The following is a 15,795-nucleotide window of genomic DNA, read 5'->3' as shown; positions in this document are numbered from 1 at the left end:
AAGAATAGAAAAGGAATGAATAACAAAGGCTTGTGACTGACCGAGACAGTCCAGACAGCTGGACTGTGATTGGCCATTAATTAGAAACAACCACATGAGACCAATCACAGATCCACCTGTTGCATTCCACAGCAGCAGATAATAATGTTTACATTTTGTTCCTGAGGCTCCTCAGCTTCTCAGGAGAAAAAAATCCTAAGGAAAGGATTTTTCATAAAATGTGTCTGTGACAAGCGCTGCCCTGTGTGCTCCTTCCCCCAGCAGAAAGGAGAAGCCCAGAGGGAATTCACTTTGTGCTCAGCATTTATTGCAGGTCATAGTGCCTTTGTCCAGCAACATGGGCCCCAGAAACCCTCTGGGACAACTTTTTCCCTCCTCTCTGATGTGAGTTACCAGGGAACTCTAAAATTCTGCCTTTCCCATTGTAGGTGGTTTCCACATGCTGCCTTCTCAGAAAGAGCTGCACAGCCTGAGAGAGCTGAAGGTTGAAAAGATGAAACAGGACCTCCTAGCAAAAGTGAAGGCACTGGGCCAAGAGCTACCTCTCAACACCTTGGATCAACTGATTGATTATTTTGGGGGCCCAGAGAATGTGGCTGAGGTACTTCCCACTGTCAGTGTGTTTTGGTGGCACTGGGTGACAGGGAGAGGGGCCAGCAAAGACTCAGAGAATCATGGAATGTTTTGGGTGGAAAGGGACCTTAAAGATCATCTCATTCCACCCCTCTGCCCTGGGCAGGACACTTTTCCCTATCCCAGATTGCTCCAAGCTCCATCCAGCCTTAGCCTTGGACACTTCCACGGATAGGGCAGCCTCAGCTTTCTCTGGGCATCGAGAAAAATTTCTTCCATTATAAAACCAGAAATTTCTTGCTGGCAGAGGGTTTCCTCTCCCTGTTGGGAATTGCCTGGCTGGCCTTGCAGGGCTGTGTGGCTCCCCAGGCTGCAGCAGCCCCTGTCCTGTGTGCAGATGACGGGCAGGAAGGGACGGGTGGTTCGCAGGCCCGACGGCTCCGTCGTGTTCGAGTCGCGCGCCGAGCAGGGGCTCTCCATAGACCACGTCAACCTGAAGGAGAAGGAGCGCTTCATGCAGGGGGAAAAGGTGAGCTGGGCTCTCAAAACCTGCACAGCACTGATAGGGGGAGGGCAGGGAGGGTGTCTGTGCCTCCCTGTGCCCTGCCAGCAGCTCTCTGTGGGTTTCACAAACCCTCCCAGGTCCCTTTGAGGGCTGGGGCTGCTGTGGTACCTAAAGCTGTTTCTTGAAGCTGTTTAATGTCTTTTCAGGAGCCTGACTCTGTTCTCACTCATCTCTCTGTAGCTCGTGGCGATAATCTCAGAGGCCTCCAGCTCAGGGATCTCCCTCCAAGCAGACAGACGGGTGAAGAACCAAAAGCGCCGGGTGCACATGACCCTGGAGCTGCCCTGGAGTGCAGACAGGGCCATCCAGCAGTTTGGTGAGGGCTGGGTGTCCCTGGGCACTGTCACCTGCCCTGGGTGTGGGCCCTGGGAGGGTCAGGTGGGGTGGCAACCCAAGGTGGATTTAGGGGATGTCTCTGTCAGGTGGAGAACAGAGGCTCAGTCACTGGTGCTGTGGGATTATAGCCCTGAGCTTTGGGGCAGAGGATTGACTCCCCAGGGTGAGAGATATGGGCATTATGTGGCTTTTCTGGTTACATTCCCACTGCAGACAGGCCATCCCAAGCTCCTGTTCCATCCCTGTTCCCATGCAGGCCGAACTCACCGATCCAACCAGGTCTCTGCTCCCGAGTACGTGTTCCTCATCTCAGAGCTGGCAGGGGAGAGGAGGTTTGCATCCATCGTGGCAAAACGCCTGGAGAGCCTGGTGAGTGCCCACAGCTGTGACCCCAACACGCTTCTGATTCCCTCTGAGGAGATTCTGGGTCAGAGCTCCCACCAACATGGCCAGGGGGGGATTGTGTCACCCCTGGCTGAGGCATTGCAGTCATGGAATGGCTTTTGGCATCCTGGGATTCGGGAAAGGAAGTGAGGAGAATGTGTAACTGAGGCTTTGGGAGGAATTTCAGGGCAGCAAGCACCTGCTTCCAGATGCTGCAATTTCCCCACTATTACTGGAGTATACACCCATATTATTCCCAAAAAGCTTATGAAATAATTAATGGAATAATTAGTTTGCCTCTGTTTCATTTTCTTCACGTCTGATAAATCCCCAAATCCTTTGGTAAAAATCTCAGTATTCTGGAGGAACACTGCCTCCCCATGGCACATTTGCAGACATGCCTTTGGCCATCCTTCCCTGGTGTTTTCTAACAGCTCAGAATAAAAACCTTTTGCTCCATCTGCCTTCCCAGGGTGCCCTAACTCACGGGGACCGACGGGCCACCGAGTCCCGAGACCTCAGCAAGTACAACTTCGAGAACAAGGTGACAGGGCTGGGCTGGGGCAGCGTGGCTGGGAGGGGGTTGGAAGTGCTGGGAGAGGGAGCCAGAGGCAGGAGAATCATTGCTAATGTCTGCAGGCAGGGCCCAGCCTAGCACCGAGCTCCTGTGAGCTCAGAGTCATGGTCACACTGAGGATTCTTCCACCAGGAGCTGGGAAGGGCACCCAGTCCTCTGTTCCCATGGTCACACTGAGGATTCTTCCACCAGGAGCTGGGAAGGGCACCCAGTTCTCTGTCCCCGGGGAAGGGCCTGGGGACATGGGAGGCACACACACAGCTTCCCCCTTGCCTTGTCTGTGGCATTCCTGGGGTGACAGTGTTCTCTGTGATGTGTGACACCCTCAGCAGTGTCACCCTTAGCAGTGTGTGACCCTCAGCAGTGACACTCAGACCAGTGTCACCCTCAGCAGTGTTTGACACCCTCAGCAGTGTGTGTCCTATCAGCAATGTCACCCTCAGCAGTGTGTGTGTGTCCCCTCAGCAGTGTGTGTCCCCTCAGCAGTGACACTCAGAGCAGTGTCCCCTCAGCAGTGTCCCCTCTGCCCCAGCCCAGCTGCCATGTCAGTTCCTCCCGTGTGTGACTCTGCTCTCCTCCTGCAGTACGGGGCCAAAGCCCTGGACAAGGTCCTGTCCACGATCCTCAACCACTCTGAGAGCAGAGTTCCTGTGCCCAGGAGCTACGAGAGAGGGGAGGATGCCTTTTTCCGTGGTAAGAACATTTCCAGCTCCAGGGTTTCTGCTGGATGGGCTGGTCTCAGGTTTAGGATGCTGGAAGAACCGAGCAGGAGGTCAGAGGGAAAAAACAAAGGGGAAAGTGCTCTGGCTTATGTCACCTGCCAGGCATGGGGAGTGGCTGAGTTGCTGAAGAGGAAACAGTCCTGCAGGAATGCTGGTGGGAGGCTTAACCCCAAAATACAAAAGATGTCTTCTGCCATTGCAGAAATGAAGCAAGGGCTCATCTCCGTGGGCATCTGCTGCAGCCAGATGAAGTATGGCACTGTCTCAGTGGAGAAAGGTAGGTGTGGAGCTGCTCCTGCCCAGGGCAGGGGGCAGATGGAAGAGATGGGAGTGTCATGGCCTGCCTGACCTCGTGGGGTTTGCTGGGCACCAAAGTGTTTGCTTTGTGGGGAAGGTTCTGTGCTGATGGCCCTGCAGATCCCATGGCCCCCCAGCTTCCTCACAGCCCTTGGACTGGGCTGCTGTCAGAAGGAACATGGGGGGCTCTTGGGGAAGGGGCTGGTGGGTTCCATGTCCAGCTGCACCACATCTCACCTGACCCACTGTGCTCTTGCAGACTGCTCCATCACCAAATTCCTGAACCGCATCCTGGGCCTGGAGGTGGACAAGCAGAACATGCTCTTCCAGTATTTTTCTGACACCTTTGACTACCTGATTGAGAAGGACAAGAAGGAGGGCAAATATGACATGGGCATCCTTGGTATGGAGAAGGAGGGGTGGTCACAGCTCTGGGGTTCCAGTTCCTCCCTGTGCAGTGTCCTTGGCCAGCACAGATCTGAGACCCAAGGAGGTGCTTTTGGGAGGATGTTCTTTACAACAGCCTTTTCTCCTTGCACAGATTTAGCTCCAGGAGTGGATGAGATCTACGAGGAGAGCAAGGAGGTTTTCCTGACCCCGGGGCACCCACAGGATGGGCAGGTTGTGTTCTACAAGGTGGGCACCAGGTTGTGTTCTACAAGGTAGAACCAGGTCTGTGCCTGGTTCTAGGCTGTGCTGAGGGGACATCTGTGAGGCAGACACCGAGGCACTTGTCCTGCCCCTGGAGTCACAAATCCCTCTGTGTGTCCCTGTTCAGATCAGCGTTGACAGAGGCTTAAAGTGGGAGGAAGCCTATGAGAAGTCTCTCAAACTGACAGGAACCTATGATGGGTTCTACCTCTCCTACAAGGTATGTCCTGGGCTCTGCCAGGGTGGCACCTCAGCTCAGGGGTGATTCCAGCAGGAAATCTGCCACGGTGGTACGAGATCACTCTTCCTGAGGGCTGGGAAATGCCTCCAAGGACTTCCATGCTGGCAGGAAGGGGTTGGTTTAGAGAAATGTGGGGAGGAGGGAGCAGGCTGTGACCATCAGCTGTACCCCACAGGTGCGAGGCAACAAATACACCTGTCTGCTGGCAGAGCAGTGCCGTGGGAAGAACTTCATCCTCTACAAGCCAAACATTGGGAAGCAAAGCCAGCTTGAGAGCCTGGACAGTCTGCAGAAGAGATACCGACGGGTAGGTGGAACCTGCAGCCCCCAGTGTTGGAAGGGCATTCATTGTAACCCTGTCACAGCTCCTCGTGGCTCTGCTGTGGATGGGCAGGGATGATGTCCTGACTCCCAGCCCTGGATTTCACATCTCTTCATCCTGGACAGTGGAAAATTCCTAATGCTGGGTGTTCTGCTGCAGGTGCTGCCCGAGGAGGCCAAGGAGCACTGGGAGAGCAGCTACCACTTCTCCTTGAAGAACTGTAACCACGCCGTGTGGTAAGGCAGCTGCAGCCCCAGCCTGCCACAGAATCTCAGGATGGCTTGGGTTCAAAGGGACCTTAAATGAAGCCCATCCAGTTCCATGGCAGGGATGGATAGCGAGACCTTCCACCAGGTTGCTTCATCCAACCTGGATGGATGCCTTGAATTCCTCCGGGAATGGGGCAGCCACACCTTCTCCGCCAGGCCCTCACCAACTTTTCAGGGAGGAATTCCTTTCCAACACCCAATTTACATCTCCTCACTTTGAGCTTAAAGCCCTTCCTCCCTCCTGCACCCTGGGGCTCCCTGACCGTGCCACTGGGGGAGGCTGTGGGGACGCAAATCCCGCTCAGCTCCAGCAACCTCTGCTAATCCCAGTGGTTTTCTCCCATGGTCCCTGAAGGAACAAGAGCTGCAAGCTGATCCAGGAGGGGAAGGAATGCTTCCAGGGCATGCGCCTGAGGCACTATTACATGCTGTGTGGGGCCCTGCTGCACGTGTGGAGCAGGATCGCCGGCGTCATGGCAGACATCACCAGCAGCAGCTACCTGCAGATCGTGCGCCTCAAGACCAAGGAGAAGAAGAAGCAAGTCGGTGTGTGAAGTGATTTCCTTCTTAAAAGGGGTGTGGTCCAGCACATGGGGTGGTAGCACCAATTCCTCCCTTCCAGGAGGGGAGTTGGATGTGTTGGGGCGGAGGGGGTGAGCCAGGCTCGTCATCCTCCTCCCCACTGTCCCCACAGTGCCCCATCCCTTCCCAGAGGGTTGTGGGGATGTTATGGATGGAGAGGGGAGAGCTTAGACAGATCCCTGCCTTTGACAGGTGTCTGGCAGGAGGCAGCACCCCAAAACCCACTCTCACTTGCAATGACTGATCAGGCCATGAATTATTTATTTGAATAGGCCAAGGAAAACAGACATAAGCAGATTCACTTGCTACACAGAGAATAGAAATTCCTTTTGTTTATAAATTCTTTCTAAACAAAAGAAATACCACTAGTAGATAAAGGTACCTATGTTACAGCTGGCAAAGAAATAGTATAAATTAGGAATCAATGTCACTGAGCAACAAATTATAGCAGTGTGCAGAGAATGTCCTTAATTTCTCTCAGTCCCCAGGGGAAGTAACTTGATGCCCATGTCTTGGTTGTTGAGAACTCTCCACACACGCAGAGAGTGTATTAGAGACTTCTGCTTTCATGAAAATCATAGTGGTCTCTTATAGTTGTAAAAATGCTTGTGTTCTGTTTCCTTTCTCACACCAAGACAGAATGCTCATTGCTGGCTAAGGAGGTTTGCAGCTAAGATAATTAATCACATGACAATTCCAGTGTGACTTAGCCACGTGTCACAGGGAGATAAGTTGGGGGTGAAAGGTCCTGCCACAGGGGACTGATGTCTGTTCCTCCCCCAGGGATAAAGATCCCCGAGAGCTGCGTGCACAGGGTGCGGGAGGAGCTGAAGCAGATGGACGAGGACGTGAAGAGGAAGCAGAGCCGGCTGCTCCAGGCCCAGGAGCAGAGCTCCCCCTTCTCCCTGCCCCTGCACATCCTGCCGGGGCCAGGGCTGCCCCTGCCCTCCCTGTGCCATGATGAGATCCTGGACTTGACCTACAGCCCTCCCAGCAACAGCATTCCTGACTTGGTGTTGAACCCAGAGACCAGAGCGCTCTGCTTCTCCTCGGAGCCCCCCCTGCAGCCCCAGCAGCCCCCCCAGCAGCAGCACAGGTTGTCCTTTGGCTTTGGCCACGCTCCTGGCCTGGAGGGCAGCACAGCCCCCGGCCCCTCACTGCACGAGCCCCCTGCCCTGCCTCCCCCAGCCCCCCTGCAGCAGCCACAGGAGGATTTTCTCCAGCAAGACGGGAATATCAATTTTAGAGAGATCCTGGAGGACATGCTGAGGACGTTTAGCGGGCCCTCCCAGGAGAACTTGCTCCCCCCGGAGCGCCAGAGCGTGATCCAGTTCAGTTCTGGGCCTTTCTCAAACTCCTGAGTGCCAGCTGGGAATGCTGCTGTGGATCTGTGTTCTCTGGTGCAAAGGTGAGAGCTGAGGAGCCCTGACTTTTCTGCTGGTTTGGACTGACTCTGCTCTGGTTTTGAGGGAAGAAAGAGCCTGGAGTTTCTTAAAGAGAATTTTATTTATATCTAATATCTAGTCAGGCATGTGCAGGTTTGTATGGAACGTGCCCAGGGAGAGCTGAGCAGGTCCTGCTGGGCTGAGGGCTCTGCTGGGTTGAGTCCTGCTCACAGGTCAGTGCTCAGGTGGGATTGAAGGGAGACCCCTCCTGTGCCCACCCCCTGCAGACTACTGAGTGTCCGAGCCTTCCCCAGCCCTCCAGGCCTGCAGGAGGGGCATGGCCAGGCTCTGGAATGACCACATGCTGGTCACTTAGGGAAGAATGAGAGTTCAGCCCCCAGCTTGGGCTGCCCCAGCACTGCTGCACACCCTGGGGCTGTGCTGGCAGGCTGGGATGAAGGGGAAGGGAATGTTGTCCCAGAGGAGCTGGGAGATGCTGAGCTCAGGTGTTCTCTGGCAGGGCTGTGCAGGTGCAGTGAGAGATCCAAAACTGTTTGTGCTGCCCTTGCCAGGAAGGGACCTTGAGCTGCCAGAGCTGGCTGCACCCCACAGACAGAGCTTGAGTCTGGCAGAGCTCAGCCATGCCAGGATCAGCAGGATTCTCCAGAGCAGAAGGGACACGTGTCCCTTTGTCCTGCACTTTAACCTCACCAGGTCGCCGTGACCAGATGTGCTTTGGCCAGTTTCCTGCTGTCACATGTTGTCCCTTCACCTGGACATCTCGCTGGTCCTGCCACTGCCCTGGGCCAGGGGTCTGGGTCAGGGCAGTGTCATTGTCACTGCTGGGGTGTGTAGTGTCTTTGCACTGGCCAGGATGTGCAGTGTCATTGTCACTGCATGAAATATGCAGTGTTACTGTCATTGCCCAGGATGTGCAGTGTCACTGTTCAGGGTGTGCAGTGTCATTGTCACTGCATGAAATATGCAGTGTTACTGTCATTGCCCAGGATGTGCAGTGTCAGTGTCACTGTTCAGGGTGTGCAGTGTCATTGTCACTGCATGAAATATGCAGTGTTACTGTCATTGCCCAGGATGTGCAGTGTCAGTGTCACTGTTCAGGGTGTACAGAGTCACTGTCACTGCCCAGGACATGCAGAGTCGCTGTTGAGGGTGTGCAGTGTCACTGTCACTGTTGAGGGTGTGCAGTGTCACTGTCACCACCCGGGATTTGCAGTTTGGCTGCTCCTGCTGCAGTCTCCCTCTCAGATACCAAAGAACAAAGGCTGCTTTGCAAAGCACTGCCCCACCCCCTGCTGCCTCCACCCCAGCACCGAGGGCATCAAAGCCTTTCCCAAAAGTGGCACCGGGATGATTTCAGGCAAGGACCTGGGCCCTTCCTCAGAGAGCCCTTGGGGAAGGGGGTACTCTGTGCCCTAACAGGGCAGTTTTGAGGGGGCTGGAGCTTCACAGTGCCTGGTGGTGTCACCCCCGTGTCCCCCCAGGGCTCAGGGACTGGCCCAGTGCCCGTTTGGTGCTGGGAATTGCTCTGGGTCTGTGTCCAGGCGTTGTGAGCTGACTCCTGACACCGACCTGCCCTGCTGCCACACAAGTGGGCTCAGTTTGAGGCTACTCTGGTCCCTGAATTTCGTTTTGGGGGGATGCTGTCCTTACCCCCCTCCCCAGCTTAGCACCAGCCCAGGCTCAATCCCTGCAGTCAGGGCCACATTTCACCTCCTTCCTTACCTCAACGTGATCACCAAAGATGGGGGAGCCCCCTGTGCCCCGCCAAGCCCTGCTGCTCTCCCCAGCTCTGCTTCTCTCCACCCCTGCAGCCTTCCCCAGGCCGGGCAGAGCCAGGCTCCCCCTCTCCACACCCTCCCCTATTTAAAGCACTGCTCGCTTGGGGCCGAATTCCCAACAATGAGGGAAAAGGACGCCGGGAAAACCCAGCTCAAAGAGGTTTAAACTCAGGAATAGCGAGGGGGAATTCCCTGCTGGGCACCCTCTGCTGTCACCGGAGCCTTACCTGGTGGCTTTGACCTTAACTTTAAAATATATGCAATCTTCCCTCCCTGGTCTCTGGAAAGACAGAGGCCACCTTCAAGGAATCCCTTTCCTGCCCCAGTCCCATGTTTTTTTGTCAGGGTTAATAATATGTAATGTTACCTTTTAACTAAATTATTCTGCAGTTGTCCTACTGATTGTATTTTTAATGAGTCCCTGTTTTCTTCCCTGACACCTTTGTGTTGGCACTTTTTAATCTGCTTGTTGTTTGCCCTTGTTTCTATGTATATTTATAATTAAGTTGTATATATGTAAAGAGATTTTTTAGACTATGTGCCTTGGACTAATAATTCCTGAATTTTCTACTTGCCTCGGATAATTTTTCATTCTGCTCAGTAAAAACGGAACAGAAGCCACATGTGAGATTTCTGTAACTCCCAGCTCTGTCTCTATCTCTTGGTCTATCCAGCTTGCCCCAGGAGCCCAGCAGGGATTTGGATCAGGAATCCAAGGCTGGCAGCTGGACTTTGTATCTCCTGTGTCACCAAATCAGTGACATTGAAGGCTGTTGTCCCAAGTCTGTCCTTGGGAGAAGGAGAGGAGGATCCTGGCTGGATCCAGCCTTGGATGAGGCAGCTCCCTCCTGGCTTGACTGGAAAAACACAGATAAAGGAGCCTCTGTTCCAGTGTTCCCCCAGCTGTGGGATGTCACATCCAGGCACTGCTGGATGGAAGGAGGGATGGGGTGAGCCCAGTGAGTGATCCCTAAATGTGAGCAGGATCCTCCCAGCATCCTTGATGTGCTGGAGGCTCTGCAGGGTTGTCAGACTTTGGGAGACCCGGGGATTTTTCCTGGGTGCAACCTCCCTAAGGGGGCTGTGGATGTGACAGGGAGAGCCAGCACTCCCCAGGCCCTGGCAGGAGGTGCAGCAGCATTCCTGCACGGCAGAACCTGAGCTGTCCCTGCCCACGATGGGACACCAGCCCCATGGGCTTGGCTGGGCACGGCTGTGGCTTCACAAGCACCAAGACGCTGCCCCGAGGAGGAGGAGGAGGAGGATGATGATCCTGCTCGCTGTGGTCAGACACATCCCTGGCTGCAGGGCATGTTTTGCCGTGTCCCAACATGCCTGGCTTCTGTTTTGCAGGAATTTCTGCTGGCCAGGGCTTGTACCATTGCTGGACCCATCCCCTCTGCTGCCCTGCCCTGCCAGGATTCCTGGGGACAGGAGGGATCCCAAATGGGACAGGAGGGATCCCAGAGGACACAAACCTTCCCCAGCTCTGCCTTTGCCCAGGGAGCCCCTCAGGAGCACACATCATGCCGGATTTGCACTTCCTCCTCAACGCTGAGGATTATCCCAGCTTGGCTTAGGAGTTGTGTAAGGTCTTGGCTTGCCAGCAAACAACTCCAAGCTGTCAGCAGAGCGGCGCAGCAGCCCCGGCCCCATCCCTGCTCCATCCCACAGCCAACACAGCAGCTCATTCCTAACGCCTTTATTGCAGGGGGACTCGTTAGTGTGAGGGGGCTCTGGCTGCTCCTGCCCGCAGCGGCCACGGCCCCTGGAGCCTCTGTCCAGCAGGTGCACGCCGTGGGTCAGGGCTGCCCCACCAGCAGCTGGGTTGGAGGCAGCCCTTCATGGGGCTGGAGGAGGCTCCGTGGGCAGCAGGGCTGGCACGGGCAGGGGGACAGCAGAGCAGAGCTACAGGTATGCAGGCAGGTCCTTCTCGATCACCTGTGGGGAAGAAGGGAGTGTTGTACCCTGAGAACATCCCCGGCTTTCCCCTCCTGCCCAGCAGCAGCAGCACTTACAATGGGATCTTCCATTGGGCTGTATCTCTTCACCACTTGACCTTCCCGGTTAATGAGGAACTGTGGGAATGAAGCAACCCCTGGTGAGTGAGTGCAGAGTGAGAGCCCCCACAGGCTCACTTCCCCCTCAGCTGTGCTCTGGGCAGGGCAGGGGTTCCCAAGGGTCTCTGGACACAGAAACCCCCTGGGATGCTCCTGCCCTGACACCTGAGCAGAGCCCAATGTGAGGCTCCCTCCTACACCAGCAACCCCCCTCAGATCCCCAGAGGAGGCAACCATAACCACTACAGTGTCCTACCTTGGTGAAGTTCCATTTTATTGCACTAGGAGAGAAAAAACAGGAGTGAGTTTTGGGCAGAAAAGCCCTTCCTCACCCTCCCTGAGCCAAGCCCTCCCTGCTGGCTGCAGGGCTGTGGCTCCCCAGGGCTCTCCCTTCCACACTCACTTGCCCAGAGTGCCTCTCCCTTTGGGCTGCTCCTTCAGCCACTTCCAGAGCGGGTGAGCATCGTCCCCGTTGACATCGATCTTGCTGAACATGTCAAACTTCACCCCGTAGCCCTCAGCAAATGCCTTGATCTGAGCGTTGGTCCCGGGCTCCTGAGGGGCCACACCAGCACCGTGAGGGTTCCTCGGTCCATCCCAACACTCCTGGGGAACCCGAGCCCCTCAACCCCACGTACCTGCTTCCCAAACTGGTTGCAGGGAAATCCCAGGATCCGTAAACCCCTCTCAGCGTATCGGGCGTGCAAATCGACAAGCTGAGTGTAGTTTACCGCCGTTTTCCCTCACTTGGAGGCCACGTTGGTGATGATACAGACGTCGCCCCTGCAGAGGGGGTGGATGAGCTGCCCTTCCCCGCAGGGCACGGCCAGAGGTCCCTCACCCGCCGGGCCGAGGCGTGAGGGTTACGCAAGAGCCTCTGTGACTCAACCTCGCCCCAGCGCTACATTCCCGACCCCTCCGTCCTACCGGTACTTTTCCAGGGACACGTCGTTGCCATCGATGTCGAGGGCGACGAAGTCGTAGATGGCCTTGGCCGAGCGCCAGTCGTCCGCGTGGGCACACTGCGGGGCGAGAGCATCACTGCGGCGCCGGCCCCGCCACCTCCGCTCCGCTCCCCTCAGGGACCCTGCGGAGCCTCCCCGCGGCCCGCCCAGGCCCGAGCCCCCGCCAGGCCAGGCCTGAGCCGCCGCCGCCCACCCCGGGCACCCCGCAGGAAAGACCCGGGCCCATCCCCAGGCCCAGAGCGGTCCCAGAGCAGAGCGGGCCGGGCCGAGCCGAGCTCCCGGGGCAGCCCCGCGCTCACCATGCTGCGCGCCGCGATCAGCCCTGGTCCCAGGAGCGCTGTCCGCGCCGCCGCCCGCGCACACCACAGCGCGCCCCGCACCGCGCCGCCCCAGCCCATCCCGCACAAACCCCGCCCTTTCTGGCCGATCAGCCAATCAGCGCGCAGAGAGGCGGCCCCGGCGGCGTGATGGATGGAAATTTGACCAATAGAAGGGCAGGATAGGCGGGGTGGCCGCAGGGGTGTTTATCGGGAGAGACCACGAGGGCGGAGGGCAAGGGCAGAGCAAAGGGCGGGGTTGGAGACAGGTGCTGCGAGCCGCGGCTCCTGGACGGCGATTCCCTCCTGACCGGCCGCGGGTTCCGAACAGCGCCACAGCCTCACCCCGACAGCAGCAGAGAGATGCCCGTTCCCTCCGGAGCTAGCGGCGGGGAGCAGCTGGTGGCGGACTACATCTCCCAGGAGGCGCCGCGGCTGAGGCCCCCCGTGCACGTGTGCAGGGCAGGCGACAGCGTGGGCAGCCCGCGCAGCCCTGAGCGGCCAAGATGGACGACGAGGAGGAGACGTACCGGCTATGGAAGATCCGCAAGACCATCATGCAGGTCCGGGGCACCGGGAGGGCTGAGCCTGCCGTGTGGGGAGTGCCGCAGGGTGGAGGTGAGGGGACGTGGAGGCCAGTCGGCGTGCCGATTCCTGAGCCTGGTGCTGTCCCCGTAGCTATGCCACGACCGCGGGTACCTGGTGACCCAGGACGAGCTGGATCAGACGCTGGAGGAGTTCAAGGCGCAATTCGGGGACAAACCCAGCGAGGGCCGCCCCCGTCGCACCGACCTGACCGTGCTGGTGGCTCACAACGACGATCCCACGGACCAGATGTTCGTGTTCTTCCCCGGTGAGCAGCGCCGGCCCGCGGGGTCTGGGGCTCGGAGCGTGGGGAGGCTCTCGGTGAGCCCGGGTCCCCCGGTGCCCTCAGGGCAGGTTCCGAGCTGAGCCCCCGGGGAGGGGAATTCTGAGGGCTCTCAGTGACCCCAGGTGTGGCTCTTCCCTCAGAGGAGCCCAAGGTGGGCATCAAGACCATCAAGATGTACTGCCAGCGCATGCAGGAGGAGAACATCACCCGGGCGCTGATCGTGGTGCAGCAGGGAATGACCCCCTCGGCCAAGCAGGTCTGTGTCCCCCTCGGGGGCTGTGGAGGTTTTCCTGGTCTGTTTCTGGGTAAATAACAGCCCTGAGTTTCCCTCCAGAGAAAAGGTTTTGCTAGAGCCTGTTGTGCCTTAGCACAGGCTCTTTTTTAGCACCCAAATGTGTTCAAGCAGAGCAGCAGCTCCTGGTGGCAGTGGCACGGCTGAGGACCTACAAACAGTCAGGAAGGGGAGGGAAAAAGAGATATTTCCCTATTCCAGGAGATCCATGGGATCATTCCCAGCCTGCCTGTGCCTGTGTGAGCCCAGGTGCAGCTCTGAGCCCTGCCAGGGCTGCCCCAGCCACCTCTGATGGACTTTTCCCTTCCAGTCCCTGGTTGACATGGCTCCCAAATACATCCTGGAGCAGTTCCTGCAGCAGGAGCTTCTCATCAACATCACGGAGCACGAGGTGAGCAGGGGGTGGGATTGTCACCATGATATTTTATGAAAAATCCCTTTGCCGGGATTTTTCTCCTGAGAAGCTGAGATGCCTCAGAAAATAAATGTAAACAATAATTATCTGATTATTTGGAGGTTGCTTACCAACAGGTGCACTTTTGATTGGTTCCACGTGAATTGTCTCTAATTAATTACCAATCAAAGCCAGCTGTGTTGGACACTCTTGAGTCTGTCATGGGTTTTTATGATCATTCTTGTCCAGCCTTCTGATGTCTCTTTTCTCTTTCTTTAGTATAGTTATATAATATAATATAATATAATATAATATAATATAATATAATATAATATAATATAATATAATATAATATAATATAATATAATATAATATAATATAATATAATATATCGTAATATATCGTAATATATCGTAATATAATATATCATAATGTATCATAATGTATCATAATATAATGTATCATAATATAATATAATATCTTTAACGTAATATATTATATGTAATATATAATATATATAATATAACATAGTTAATACAGTGATATATTATATAACATAGTTTTTATAATGCATAATGTATAATTAATATAATATTAAAATATATAATGTAGTATACAGTAAATATAATATTATATATAATTAATATAATTTAATATATAATTAATTTAATATTATGTATATAATTAATATAGTATAATAATAAATCATTATACTATATATAGTATATTATAGTATATTACATATAGTATAGTATTTTATAGTATATAGTATATTATATATAGTATATTATATTATATTTAAATAATAAATCAGCCTGAGGACCCTCACAACACCACAACCTAGGATGGTCCCTCCCTCATTCTGGCTGCATTCCTGCTGCTCCCAGAGTCCTTCTCCTGCTCTCTGGCTGGGCTGAGGGACACAGTTTTCCTTTTCCCCTCCCAAACACGTTGTCTCCAGCTGCTGCCTCATCTCAGCCTGTCTTGTGTTTGCAGCTGGTGCCAGAGCACGTGGTCATGACAAAGGAGGAGGTGACAGAGCTGCTGGCCCGATAGTATCCTTTGAGTGTCCCTTTGTGTGTCCCTCCATCCTGCTCAGGTGAGATGGAATTGGGCTGAAAACCCCTCCTCCTGCCATGGTTTATTTCTGTTTTGTGAGCTGGCAGCAGCCCCTGGTGTGTCAGAGCTTGTCCTTGACTCCCAGCACAGCAAGCTGAGGGAGAACCAGCTCCCCAGGATCCAGGCTGGGGACCCTGTGGCCCGGTACTTTGGGATAAAGCGTGGCCAGGTGAGGGGAGCAGGCTGAGGCAGCAGCTCCTGGGGCAGGGCAGGGAGGGGATGATCCTTGAGGGCATTTTGGAGCAGAAGAAGTGTCTCCTCCTGTTCCTGAGCTCTGTGTCTGCCTTGCAGGTAGTGAAGATCATCAGGCCCAGCGAGACAGCGGGCAGGTACATCACCTACAGACTGGTGCAGTGACACAGTGGGTAAGGATGAGGGGACCCCCTGTTTGGGGGGGGCTCTGGGCAGTGCCAGGGGGTGTTCCAAGCTCAGTGTGAAGCAGCTGCCTCCAGGGAAACATCTCAGAGCTTTAAATGGCTGATGGAGGGAGCTGATGGGGAGAGCAGGGTGAGGCTCCCCTGGCACCTGTGCCTCTACTCGGGCTGTGCAGGTTTGGGGTGTTCAGAGGGACCTGGAGCAGGAGATGATTCCCATCCCTCCTTCTCTTCCAGGTGTGAGGAGCTGTGTGGCTCCCACCAGCGTTTCACGGGCTCTTGGAGATTCCTGCACTTCAGAGATGGCCAAGGAAATCCAAGGAAATTCCCACACTGCCTCTCTGCAGCCCCATCCCTGGGCCTCATCCCTTGTCTTCCAGCTTGGACTTTGTGGTGACCCCTCAGTCCCACCCAGGACTCAGCCATGGGGGAAAACAAGTGGGGAAAGCCTTTTGCTTCCCTGTTTTCTGGGCTCTTGTTTGAAATAAAGCTTTGTACACCCTCAGTGCTGCAGTGTTGCTGAGCCTCTCCCTGTGGCAAAGCCTCAATACTCTGCGAGTTCCCATAATTTTCATTCTGTTTGGAATCTCTTCCTGCTGAGCCCTGCAGAGCCTTCACTGGCTGCTCTGGGCAGTTTGGAAGTTCAGATTTAACTCCTTCCTTCCCTGATCTGGTTTGCAACTCTGCTGTTCACACACTG

At 55.1% G+C, this 15,795-nt stretch overlaps 3 protein-coding genes across 7 annotated transcripts in view; 2 read left to right on the top strand and 1 right to left on the bottom strand.

Annotated features, from left to right (window-relative positions):
• SBNO2 (strawberry notch homolog 2) overlaps nucleotides 1–9,324 on the top strand; it is a 52,653-nt gene extending 43,329 nt beyond the window's left edge. For all 5 annotated transcript variants that reach the window (XM_063161025.1, XM_063161028.1, XM_063161026.1 and 2 more), the window contains 14 exons: nucleotides 429–601; nucleotides 971–1,102; nucleotides 1,319–1,454; nucleotides 1,731–1,843; nucleotides 2,331–2,402; nucleotides 3,020–3,128; nucleotides 3,360–3,434; nucleotides 3,714–3,857; nucleotides 3,996–4,090; nucleotides 4,233–4,325; nucleotides 4,522–4,653; nucleotides 4,828–4,904; nucleotides 5,293–5,483; nucleotides 6,303–9,324. In XM_063161025.1, the coding sequence (XP_063017095.1) occupies nucleotides 429–601; nucleotides 971–1,102; nucleotides 1,319–1,454; nucleotides 1,731–1,843; nucleotides 2,331–2,402; nucleotides 3,020–3,128; nucleotides 3,360–3,434; nucleotides 3,714–3,857; nucleotides 3,996–4,090; nucleotides 4,233–4,325; nucleotides 4,522–4,653; nucleotides 4,828–4,904; nucleotides 5,293–5,483; nucleotides 6,303–6,880 (2,120 nt within the window). In that variant the 3' untranslated portion in view covers nucleotides 6,881–9,324. The remainder of the gene's footprint in view (nucleotides 1–428; nucleotides 602–970; nucleotides 1,103–1,318; nucleotides 1,455–1,730; nucleotides 1,844–2,330; nucleotides 2,403–3,019; nucleotides 3,129–3,359; nucleotides 3,435–3,713; nucleotides 3,858–3,995; nucleotides 4,091–4,232; nucleotides 4,326–4,521; nucleotides 4,654–4,827; nucleotides 4,905–5,292; nucleotides 5,484–6,302) is intronic.
• Nucleotides 9,325–10,390: 1,066 nt separating this feature from the next.
• GPX4 (glutathione peroxidase 4) lies at nucleotides 10,391–12,126 on the bottom strand. Its single transcript, XM_063160715.1, has 7 exons — nucleotides 12,028–12,126; nucleotides 11,691–11,785; nucleotides 11,402–11,546; nucleotides 11,167–11,318; nucleotides 11,020–11,044; nucleotides 10,722–10,781; nucleotides 10,391–10,644 (listed from the first exon to the last, which is right to left on the bottom strand). The coding sequence occupies exons 1-7, from the start codon at nucleotides 12,124–12,126 to the stop codon at nucleotides 10,612–10,614; spliced, it is 609 nt and encodes a 202-aa protein (XP_063016785.1). The 3' UTR covers nucleotides 10,391–10,611.
• A 368-nt stretch (nucleotides 12,127–12,494) lies between these two features.
• On the top strand, nucleotides 12,495–15,600 carry POLR2E (RNA polymerase II, I and III subunit E). The gene is made up of 8 exons (XM_063161023.1): nucleotides 12,495–12,608; nucleotides 12,724–12,898; nucleotides 13,057–13,172; nucleotides 13,519–13,599; nucleotides 14,599–14,657; nucleotides 14,812–14,890; nucleotides 15,013–15,086; nucleotides 15,333–15,600. Exons 1-7 carry the CDS (start codon nucleotides 12,552–12,554, stop codon nucleotides 15,076–15,078), a joined length of 633 nt encoding a protein of 210 aa, XP_063017093.1. The 5' UTR covers nucleotides 12,495–12,551; the 3' UTR covers nucleotides 15,079–15,086; nucleotides 15,333–15,600.
• The last annotated feature ends 195 nt before the right edge of the window (nucleotides 15,601–15,795 follow it).

The sequence above is a fragment of the Melospiza melodia genome, chromosome 7, assembly GCF_035770615.1.
Source record: "Melospiza melodia melodia isolate bMelMel2 chromosome 7, bMelMel2.pri, whole genome shotgun sequence".
Lineage (NCBI taxonomy): Eukaryota > Metazoa > Chordata > Aves > Passeriformes > Passerellidae > Melospiza > Melospiza melodia.
This window is presented reverse-complemented; position numbering and strand designations above follow the sequence as displayed.

Excerpts from the sequence above, each read along its gene's own strand:
- POLR2E (XM_063161023.1), top strand. The coding sequence starts at position 12,552 with ATGGACGACGAGGAGGAGACGTACCGGCTATGGAAGATCCGCAAGACC. Across the intron at positions 12,899-13,056 it reads GATGTTCGTGTTCTTCCCCG|AGGAGCCCAAGGTGGGCATC; the intron begins GTGAGCAGCGCC and ends CTCTTCCCTCAG. Across the intron at positions 14,891-15,012 it reads TTGGGATAAAGCGTGGCCAG|GTAGTGAAGATCATCAGGCC; the intron begins GTGAGGGGAGCA and ends TCTGCCTTGCAG.